Source organism: Elgaria multicarinata, chromosome 23 (genome assembly GCF_023053635.1).
Source record: "Elgaria multicarinata webbii isolate HBS135686 ecotype San Diego chromosome 23, rElgMul1.1.pri, whole genome shotgun sequence".
Taxonomy (NCBI): Eukaryota; Metazoa; Chordata; class Lepidosauria; order Squamata; family Anguidae; genus Elgaria; species Elgaria multicarinata.
Window position 1 is genome coordinate 10,676,255 of NC_086193.1, and position 11,485 is coordinate 10,687,739.

Genomic DNA, 11,485 nt, shown 5'->3' on the forward strand with positions numbered 1-11,485 from the left:
AGCTGTGTTTATATATCCTGTTGCTTAGCAACACAAAGTTCTTCTCATAGCTCGGAACCTCCAGTGTACAAAGTTCTTCTCATAGCTCGGAACCTCCAGTGTACAAAGCTCTTCTCATAGCTTGGAACCTGCAGTGTGCCACGCATTGCCTTAGCATTCTATTTAAATAGATGAAATGTAATGCTGGGATTGATCATTTGTGTCAGGTACAGGGTGTGGGTGTGGGTGTGTATGGGTAGGATAGGAGGGTTTTTTCTTATTCAGACGTTGCCAGGGGAAGGAGTGGTGCTTGGGGGCAGCAGAGAGCAGACACCCTACTCCTCGCCTGCATGAACCCATGCTGTCCTGCCCCACAGATCCTACCCAGCCCCATCATCAGTTCAAATGGGCCGGGAGATGACAAACTTTTCCGGAGCCAGAGCGCGGACATGGAAATGACGACAGAAAGAGAGCGGATCAAGAAGATGCTTTCAGAAGGGTGAGTCCCGGGGGGGGGGGGGGCGTTGTGTTTTATCCTTTGCATTTGCAGCCTGCACAATATTTTATATTTTACATACAACTCCCCTTTTACAACAGCTCCACTGGCTTCCGGTCTGTTTCCAGGCACAATTCAAAGTGCTGGTTCTGACCCATAAAGCCCTACACAGCTCAGGTCCAGGTTTTCTGAAAGACTGTATTCTCCCTTACAAGCCTGCCTGTGCTTTGAGATCTCCTGGGGAAGCCTTTCTCTCAGTCCCACCACCATCACAGGCACGCCTGGTGGGAACGTGGGAGACAGGGCCTTCTCGGTGGCTGCTCCAGTGCTCTGGAACTCTCTTCCCAGGGAAGCTAGACTGTCTCCCTCCCTGATGTGTTTTAGAAGGCAGGCAAAACCCTTTTTGTTCTGGCAGGCGTTTGCGAATAACCTAGACATCTATGCCTAGGACTCTTTAAATTGTTATGTATTTTTAATGTTTTAATATTGAAACTTTTTAATTATATATTTTTTAACTTTTGTAGATTTCTATTTATGGGTTTTAACTGTAGATGTTTTAATCTTGTAAAGCCGCCTTGAGGCCCAGCATTGGGCAAAAGGTGAGATTAATAATAATAATAATAATAATAATAATAATAATAATAATAATAATAATTGTGTAAGCAGTCAGAAGCGGGGCGCAAATGTATAAAGGAAAGAAATACCCATCCTGGTCTATATATCCTCCCTTCCAGGTCTGTCTGCGAAGTCCAGTGGGAAGCGGAATTCTTCACTCTGCAAGACAACAATAATAAGTTGGTAGCTGCATTGCATGAAGCCAACACCAACGTGGATCAGTGGAAGAAGCAGCTGGCGGCCTATCAGGAAGAGACGGAGGGGCTGCGGCTACGAGTGAGTAGGGCGGGGCCTTTCTCTTGCACCTGGGGGAAACATTGAATGGACAGCATTCCTGCCTTGGCCACACGCTTCGCTGCGGTGTAGCGGCTGGAGCGTTTCTGCACGAAGCAGTAGTCATACGCTCATCCTTTCCCACTGGGATTTGTTTAGCGGTTCTTGAGATGACATTGTGACCCACCCCGGTTTAGCTCCTGTGCCTAACCAGCACCGTCAGCGAGTAGTTTCAGAGCAGGGGAAATGCGGTGTTTTGTGAAAGCGAAAAGAACGCACAATTTCCTCTCGTGGGTTTGTGCCATTCCGCCGTCCCACACCGCCACCTAGAGGGGAGTCAGCAGCAAAGCGGGGAAGGAAACATTCCTCATGTAGGGCTCAGATCACAATTCAGCGCCGAAACTGGAACACGGTAGACAAACAGCTGATTAACAGCCTCGGGTTGAAAAGCTCTTGGAGCGTTGGACTGGGAGTCGGGAGATCCGGGTTCTAGTCCCCACTCGGCCATGAAGCCCACCGGGTCTCAGCCTAACCTACTCACAGGGTCGATGTTGGGATAAAATGGAGTAGAAATGCAATTATAAATAAATAAATAAACAAACAAACAAGCTCCCATCAACCCCAGCAATGCTGGCTGCGTGGATGACAGGAGTTGTAGTCCAAACGCATGCAGAGGGCGCCGGGCTCTAACACAGGTGAGAGGACACAACGTAAATGAGCTGGTGTTAACATTTCAAGCCGTTGCTGGTTTTGAGCACATTTTCCCAAACGTTTTAGAGTTGGGAGGCCTGGATGGCTTCCCCCACCTGAATTAAAAGCAGCGTGTGGAGGTGTGGGGGGGATGATTCCATTGGGGCAAAAAGGTCCCACGTGCCTGCTCTGTTGTGTGTAAGAATAGCAGTCCCCTGCCCTCAGGAAATCCCGTCCGCGGTGTTTCAGAACGAAGCTCAGACCGTGGCTTTGCATGCAGAACGTTCCTCCGTTCCAGCCAGTTAAAATTATCTCAGGTAGCCAAAGAGGGGGTGGGAGACCCTTTTCTACCTGAGACCTCGAATGACAGCTGTCAGTCAGGGTAGGGAATGCGACGCTAGATGGACAAACAGCCCACCCTGGTTGGAAGAACATCAGAAGAGCTACACTGGATCAGACCAAGGGTCATAGAATCATAGAATAGCAGCGTTGGAAGGGTCCTCTAAGGCCATCGAGTCCAACCCCTGACTCAGTGCAGGAATCCACCCTAAAGCATCCCTGACAGATGGTTGTCCAGCTGCCTCTTGAAGGCCTCTAGTGTGGGAGAGCCCACAACCTCCCTAGGTCACTGGTTCCATTGTCGTACTGCTCTAACAGTCAGGAAGTTTTTCCTGATGTCCAGCCAGAATCTGGCTTCCTTTAACTTGAGCCTGTTATTCCATGTCCTGCGCTCTGGGAGGATCGAGAAGAGATCCTGGCCCTCCTCTGTGTCACAACCTTTTAAGTATTTGAAGAGTGCTCTCATGTCTCCCCTCCATCTTCTCTTCTCCAGGCTAAACAGGCCCAGTTCTTTCAGTCTCTCTTCATAGGGCTTTGTTTCCAGGGTCCATCTAGTCCAGCACTCTGTTCCCACAGCGACCGACCAGCTGTCGACCAGGGACCCACAAAGCAGGACACGGTGCAACAACACCCTCCCGCCCATGTTCCCCAGCACACAGACTGACTGCCTTGGATACTGGGGGGAGCACATAACCATCAGGGCTAGCAGCCCTGGATCGCCTTCTCCTCCTCCAGGAACTTATCTAACCCCCTTTCAACGTCAACCCAATTGGTGGCCGTCCCTACATCTTGAGGCAGCGAGTTCCACCGCTTAACTCTGCTCTATGTGAGGCTGTCCTTCCTGCATCTTTCATTGGCGATGGCCTCACACGTTCCCCTTGTCTCGCTGCAGCCGCTTGGCACGGCCAGAGACACCGCCTGGCTGCTAAAATTAGCTCGCCTCCAAGGTCGTCAGGTTAGACGGGGGTGCTGGCTGCAGGGAGAGACAAATTGCCCCCTGTCAAGCTCCAGTAATGAGGCCTGCCGCCATCTCCACGGACACAGGAGAGGTCATGGCTCAGTCTGGCTGTTGCGTCGCTTCCCTGCGGATAAAATAAATAGAAAACACTTTAAAAAAACATGGTGGGGAACTCCTTGGATCATGTGCCATGAATTTGTCAATCCTGGAGCGTAAGGCAAGAAAGCTGCTCTCTCTCTCTCTCTCTCTCTCTCTCCCTCACACACACACACACACACACACACACACACTTTCAAATGTTAACCACAAAAAATCTGTCTTCACGTACAAGACGCCTCGACCCATTGTAAAAAAGTGAGCATTCAGTGTTGGAAATCAATCAGTCACTCTAGGCACAGCCGTAGGCATGTTTAGACGGGTGGGTGGGTGGGTGGGGGGAAGTAGGGGTGTGTAACACCTCGGGACAAACCCCCCAATACGAGGCGGTACCGGGTTGTCCCGAGGGACCCCGAGGCAAAGCAGATCAGTCCCGAAGCACCTCGGTTCCATTCAGGGTGGTGATAGTCCCGCTATTTCCCGGCTATTACCACTTTAAAAGTGGTTCTTTTTATCCTGTGATTTCTAAAAGATTCCGCCGGGGATGTCCTGGTTATTGACGATGTCGTGAAACCGACCTGAAAACTTCCGTCGGTGGCCAATCACGCGCGAATAATAAATCACTCCTTTGGAAGAACCGTGGATTGCTTTTGAACCATCCTAATCCCCCTCGGATCTCCAAACAAGGGGTTTAAGATACTTTTTATTATTTTTATTTATTTATTGCATTTTTATACCGACCAATAGCAGCTCCCTGGGCGGTTTACAAGATAGCGCCGTTAGTCAGCCAACGTCTCACCAAAGGAAGGTATAGCTAGATCCACTGACACGATGATGATGATGATCAGGATGATGATTTATATCCCGCCCCATAGCCGAAGCTCTCTGGGCGGTTTACAAAAGTTAAAAACAATGAATATTAAAAAGAAATATAAAAAATTTAAAAAGCATAAAAAGCATAAAATACAAACGAAAACAGACAATATCCATTTAAAAATAACTATTCTGGGGTCAGTTAAAAAAACTCAGCCTATGCTGTTAAATGCCTGGGAGAAGAGAAAAGTCTTGACCTGGCGCCAAAAAGGTAACAATGTTGGCGCCAGGCGAGCCTCACCGGGGAGATCATTCCATAATTGAGGGGCCACCACTGAAAAGGCCCTGTCCCCGGTTGCCATTTGACACAAGCATAGAATCATAGAATCATAGAATAGCAGAATGCAGGAATCCACCCTAAAGCATCCCTGACAGATGGTTGTCCAGCTCTAGTGGCCTCTAGTGTGGGAGAGCCCACAACCTCCCTAGGTCACTGATTCCATTGTCGTACTGCTCTAACAGTCAGGAAGTTTTTCCTGATGTCCAGCTGGAATCTGGCTTCCTTTAACTTGAGCCCCTTATTCCGTGTCCTGCACTCTGGGAGGATCGAGAAGAGATCCTGGCCCTCCTCTGCGTCACAACTTTTAAGTATTTGAAGATATACAACCCAGAGTGTTGCAAATAGTAGGGTCTGGGAACAGAAAACTGGAGTAGAAGAACATTTTGGGTTTGCTCTAAGAGAGCTAGTTCTTGACTTCTTCAGATGATCTTCATGGAAGGTTAGAACGTTTGATGTGTCTGTGTTTTTTAAAAAATACATTGGAGATTCTGAATTTCCATCAGGAGGATGCTCACGGAGGTTGTAACTACCTTTTCCTTTACCCCCCCCCCCAAAAACCGTTTTTAGGGGCTCCTTCTTGAAGGCCGTGGCGGGTTCTGTACCCTGGTGTCCTCCTGCTCCAGCTTCAGCTATTGGGAGGAATAAAAATGCAATAAATAAATAAATTCCCAAGCAGCTGCAGGCTTGAAGAATTAGCTTCTAAAAATGAATCCTCTCTGTCTCTCTTTCTAAATAATTGACATTCTCTGTCCGACCGCGTTCCCGGCAGAGCGAAGCTCAGAATAGGAGTAAACCCAACATCCTTTCATGTTTCATGGATATATGTGAAGCTACTCTGCCTTGAATCAGAGCACGAGGCTGGAAACTGTCTGCTCAACCGGGAGTACCTATCTACCATTTCAGGTCGTTGTTACTAGGGCTGTGCTCCGCTTCGCTTCATAGAAGCGATAGCAGAGCGGTGTGATTCGCCTCTGACAAAGGCGGAGACGGATCGGGTCGGGGGGGGGCTGCCTCGATCCAGAGCTCCGGACACAGGTAAGTGGGGGTGAGGAGGACTCACCTGGTGCCATTGCCGTCTGTTTGGTGACGGCGATGGAGCCAGGTAAGGGGGCACGGGGGAGGGGGGCTTACCTGTGTCTGTCGTGGGCTTCAGTTGAGGCCCCGGCTTCAAGCGGGAAGAGGCTGCGGCCTCATCTTCTGGCTTGAGGCTGGTGCCTCAATTGAAGCCCGTGACAGACCGCGACTGACACAGGTCAGGGGGCGGGGGGTGTTTGGCTTATCTGGCTCCATCGCCACCGTCCATGCGGTGATGACGGTGGAGCCAGGTAAGGGGGGAGGGGGGCTTACCTGCCTCCGTTGTGGTCCATCGTGGGCTTCAACTGAGGGCCAGGCCTCAAAGCAGAAGAGGCCGCGGCCTCCTCCTCCGGCTTCAAGCCAGGGCCTCAATTGAAGCCCGCGACGGACACAGGTAAGGGGGCAGGGGGAGTTTGGCTTATCGGTCCCCATTTTGTCCCCACTTAACTGCCTCCGCCGTCCGCCACGGAGGCAAGTAAGTAAGGAAGGGGGCAAAATCTCAATCCGCCCCTCCGGATCTCGCTCCCCGGAGCAGAGCAGGGGACGGGCGGATCAACCCAAAGCAGTTTGGGCTCGATCCGGAAGTGCCGGATCAGGCCACGAAGCAGTTCATGGCGTCCGTGCACAGCCCTAGTTGTTACCTTCTGTAACAGGTGCTGTAACCACAGAGACAACACAGCTCTTTGGAGGGCCGTGCAATGCAGGTCTTGGTTTCCTTGCACAAAGAGCAGACCTTTATTGACACCTCTTTACCCCTGGAGGGAGTGTAAATGCTAGGAGCTATCTTCTAAGCTTAATTCGGAGGAGGTAGGACTCCCAGTTTGTCTTTGCTTTGGGGGTGGGTGGGATATTTTCCTTCCGTTTGTGGATGGGGAAAGTGTGTGTGTGTACGGCCAGCAAGTGCAGAGCAATCTGAGGTACGCCTACTCAGAAGTAAATCCCACTGAGTTCCATGTAAACACACCTAGGGCTCCAACCTTAAATAATGCTTTTCTGCCCAGGATCATATATGAGGACTGGCTTTTGGACTCCCCTAGTTGTTCTCAGTTACTTGGGTAAACTACTTGTCTCTTGACAAGCCAGGCCCCCGTGACAGCCATCATGTGACTAGCTACATCCTCCGTGGGAGCCATCTTGTGATGGTGCCCGCAGAGCAACTTCTTGATTTCTGAAATGTGCCTACGGATCCAAAAAGCTCGGGGATTTTTGCCTCGGTTGGCTGGTAACACGTCCGTTTTCTTGCTGTTTCCTAGGGTGACCCTATGGAAAGGAGGACAGGGCTCCTGTATCTTTAACAGTTATATTGAAAGGGGAATTTCAGCAGGTGTCATTTGTATATATGGGGAACCGGGTGAAATTCCGTCTTCATCACAACAGTTAAAGCTGCAGGAGCCCTGCCCTCTTTTAAATCTGGTCACTCTAGTATAACTCCTACACCTTTAACTGTTGTGATGAAGAGGGAATTTCACCAGGTTCTCCATAGATACAAATGACACCTGCTGAAATGCCCTTTTCTATGCAACTGTTAAAGATACAGGAGCCCTGTCCTCCTTTCCATAGGGTCACCCTATTGTTTCGTCTCTTGCCTTTGGGCTGTGTGTGCGAATTCAACCACTGACGTATTTTTCACCCAAGGCCATACATCCTTTCTAGACTCAAGGTTGGCTGTAGCCTCAATTGTGATAAATAAACCTTTCTATTCTCCCCCTTCTCACCCCCCCCCCGCCCCCATATCCACAATCTCCAACAGGTAGCGGAGCTGGAAGCCGAAAGAGGTCGTGACCTGTCCAGCGAAGTCAAGGAAGTGCCCAGCCCAGCACTAGAAGAATTGGAGCAGCTGGTGAAAGCCAAAGACGAGGTAAAGAGCTGTTCTAGCTGGGATAGCATGGCGGCTACGAAGGAAGAAGCCTGCAGTTAAGGGGGGACCCTTAACTCATGTGGCAGCCTTAACTCGCTGGGAATTCTCTTTCAGTCTCGGCCTGCAGGGGTACAGGCAGCGATACTGGCCTACTTTGCAGGGTCGTGGGGTGGATTACGACAAGATCCCATACTTCAAAGCACTTTCTAAAAGGCTTGCTAGGGCATACCGAAACACAAGGTGGGATTGCAATTAGGGCTTCTGCAATTAATGAAATCTCGCTCCGTTCGTCATACAAGTTGTCTGTCTCCGATTGTAAGCACCTTGGGGGCGGTTTCCTGTTGTCCCTGGGGTGGGTGAGGAGGATTTTGCATATGCAAGAGAGGCGTTGAATATCAGGCCTGTAGTAGGGTGGCCATACGGAAAGGAGGACAGGGCTCCTGCATCTTTTAACAGTTGAATAGAAAAGGGAATTTCAGCAGGTGTCTTTTGTATGCATGCAGCGCCTGGCGAAATCCCCTCTTCATCCCCACACTTCAAGCTGCAGGAGCCCTGCCCTCTTTTGCATCTAGTCTCTCTAGTATATCACAGCAGTTAAAGCTGCAGGAGCCCTGCCCTCCTTTGTATCTAGTCTCTCTGGTATATCACAGCAGTTAAAGCTGCAGGAGCCCTGCCCTCTTTTGTATCTAGTCTCTCTAGTATATCACAGCAGTTAAAGCTGCAGGAGCCCTGCCCTCCTTTGTATCTAGTCTCTCTGGTATATCACAGCAGTTAAAGCTGCAGGAGCCCTGCCCTCTTTTGTATCTAGTCTCTCTAGTATATCACAGCAGTTAAAGCTACAGGAGCCCTGCCCTCTTTTGTACCTGGTCACTCTAGTAGAGCTCCTGCAGCTTTAACTGTTGCGATGCCGGGGGCATTTCACCAGGTATTGCGGGCCTACAAATAAAACCAAGCAGCAATGAAGAGATTTTTTAAAAATGCAGGTCTAAAATGGAAAACAGCAAAGTTAAAAGACCAAGATAGTAAAATACTGGGAGACAAAAATGATCTTCACCTGGCATTGAAAAGGTTGTTGTTGTTGTTGTTGTTGTTGTTGTTATTATTATTATTATTTATATAGCACCATCGATGTACATGGTGCTGTACATAGTAAAAGAATAAAGGTGGCATGTTGTAATCACTTAAGACCCATCTATCCAACTGAATTTCTCATAAAAGACATAGGGGTGCTGAGTACCTCTCCGTATCCCAATAGCGAAGATGACTGTGTGCTTTGAACACACTGAACTAGCATAGCCAATAGCTGAGCAAAGGGGAAGAGGACGGAGTTCTCTTTGCTTAGAGGCAGCGGCGGCTCAGAACTACACACGCACGCACGCACACACGCGCACACACACACACACACACACACACACACACACACACACACTACACATTGCCTAGCTTGGCTCGTCACCCCAGCCCCTGCGTGCCTGCACTGTGCCCCTTTTCCCCGTCAGCAGCTGTCACCAGCCTCCGCTTCATCCCCCTCTCGCACACGGGCGCCAATTAAATTAACAGCTTAAAACGGAGGTTTAATTACAGGGCAAGTGCCGGCTCATTTGCATACCACTTCCAGGAATGCTGTGCAAGCCAAAAACCCACATTGAGGAGGCCAGATATTCCTCGTTTCCCATCTTTTCCTTCTACTTGAAAGGTTGTCCCACAGAGGAGGGCCAGGATCTCTTCTCGATCCTCCCAGAGTGCAGGACACGGAATAACGGGCTCAAGTGACAGGAAGCCAGATTCCGGCTGGACATCAGGAAAAACGTCCTAACCGTTAGAGCGGTACGACAATGGAACCAGGGACCTAGGGAGGTTGTGGGCTCTCCCACACTAGAGGCAGCTGGACAACCATCTGTCAGGGATGCTTTAGGGTGGATTCCTGCATTGAGCAGGGGGTTGGACTTGATGGCCTTGTAGGCCCCTTCCAACTCTGCTATTCTATGATTCTATAATTCTATGCCTCTCCTCCCCCCCCCATCCCCCTTCTCCATAGAATTATGGAGTTGGAAGGGACCACAAGGATCATCCAGTCCATCCCTCTGCAGTGTGCAGGAAAACCAATTCAACCATCCTTGAAAAAATTCCTAGGAGAGGAGGGTCAAAAATCTTTTTTTAAAAAGAAATAATATGCTTGAACGTTTGAGCAAATCTCTTCCTAAGAACCAAGAAATGTGTGATGAGGGGGCCGTTTGGGGGGCCATCCAACTTGAACGAAAAGCTTTTTTCTGCCTCCCTTTCACCATTCCCCTGGGATTTAGGAACTTCAGCAGCTCAAGAGCCAGAAAGGGGGGCCCTGGGAAGTGGATGAGGAGTGCGAGGAAACCCGCCAGAAGGTGCAGGTAAGGGAGACACGGAAGTGGGGAAGGGCTTCGGGGCGGTTGCAGCGGGGACTTCTCCAAGTCTGTCTGAAGAATCACCTTTTGGGGGGCAGGGTGTCCCCAAGAAAGTATTTCTTGTTTCTTTGCCGCCAAATCACCAGTTCCTGTGCAAAGCTGTGTTGAACGGGTTTTGTTTTGACTTTTTCCTGCCCTGACAGGCTTCCTTGAGTTCCCTAAAGCCAAGCAGGTGAAGCTGCTTTCTAGGAGCTCCAATCCACCCAACCCAGCAGGGTCCACAGAGACCCGGTGGCAGGAGCTTTCGAGAACGCCCAGCGAGAAAACCTTCCCTGCTCATGCTGGCAGAGAGCTCCTTCCAACCAGAGGCGCTGGGGCCTGCTGCATGCAAAGCCCGGGTCCTACCCAACGTGCAACGGGCCCTCCAGCCAGACAGGAAGCAGGGCCTGGGGACGCCAAAGCCCCGTCAGACTTGCTCAGGGCCCTGTGCCTCCTGACGCCTCCTTTCCTCCCCTTCTCCTCAGGACCTTGAGAGGCGGAACACGGAGCTGGAACGCCGCTTGCACCTGGCCGAGCGCTCGTTGTCCGAGACGCTGTCCGAGCGGGAGAAGATGTACCACGAGGTGGCCAAGGTAGCCGAGATCATGGACATGAAGATCTTCGAGCTCAGCGAACTGCGGCAGGACTTGGCCAAGCTGGTGGAGAGCAACTGAGGCGTCGGAACCGGGGCTGCCGGTCTTCCCGAAACATTGCCCTGGCGGGAAACGGGGTGTGTGTTTTTCCAAGCCAATGACCCCCTTCGTCCTCCATGGCGAGGCACCTCTGGTTGTGGACGGCGCCTTTTCGACGTCTCCTTCAATTCCTTTCGGATGCTTCCATTTCTACAGGCGACAGCGCGTTCCTTGTTTTTCTAGCCCGAGGCCGTACAATCGGTTTTTCCACTCCACTAGTTTTTGATAGAGGACTGTTTCTCCACCCGCCCCACCCCCACCGCCGCCCGTCCTCACCGGAACCCGTGGCGGAGTCAAAATCTTCCCGTCTTTCCCGTGACCCCTCTTGCTGTGTCTTTTTAACAAGATTGCTTTTTATGGATTACCGAAACGCAGCCAAACAAACTCTCCGAGGGGAGCACGAATCTCTTTGGGGAAGGAAACGGGGGCGATTGATTATTTTCTTTCTCTCTCTCCCCCCCCCCCTTCCATTGTACCTTCGTTCAAAGCAAGCGATGGTTTTGTGTTAGTGCATTAGGCGGATCTGTGAATGTGGCGTTCGGCGTGGAAAAAGCAAGCCGGGGAGGGGAGGGAGGGAGGGAAAGGGAGGGCAGAGGGGAGGTTGTTAATGTCAGAGATAAAAAGGCTTCCTCCAGGGGGGGTGAGTGGGTAAAAAGCTTGAACCGGCTGCCAATTTGGCAGCTCGCCAAGTTGCGATTCGTTAGCACTAAACGAAGGTGCTTCGCTTCTCCTGGAATACTCCTAGAAGAGTGGCGAGGAACAGTCTTAGAAGTGTGTACATGAGGCTGGGTGGGGTGGGGGTGGGGTAGCAGGAGCACAAATCCCAGCATGCTTTGCTCTAATTT

The 11,485-nt window shown here is 50.7% G+C and overlaps 1 protein-coding gene across 2 annotated transcripts in view; it reads left to right on the top strand.

Annotated features, from left to right (window-relative positions):
* Positions 1 to 11,204, top strand: part of HOMER3 (homer scaffold protein 3) — a 32,658-nt gene extending 21,454 nt beyond the window's left edge. For both annotated transcript variants that reach the window (XM_063147134.1, XM_063147135.1), the window contains 5 exons: positions 357 to 478; positions 1,210 to 1,366; positions 7,424 to 7,531; positions 9,835 to 9,915; positions 10,434 to 11,204. In XM_063147134.1, coding sequence (XP_063003204.1) covers positions 357 to 478; positions 1,210 to 1,366; positions 7,424 to 7,531; positions 9,835 to 9,915; positions 10,434 to 10,622 — 657 coding nt within the window. In that variant the 3' untranslated portion in view covers positions 10,623 to 11,204. The remainder of the gene's footprint in view (positions 1 to 356; positions 479 to 1,209; positions 1,367 to 7,423; positions 7,532 to 9,834; positions 9,916 to 10,433) is intronic.
* Positions 11,205 to 11,485: the final 281 nt, after the last annotated feature.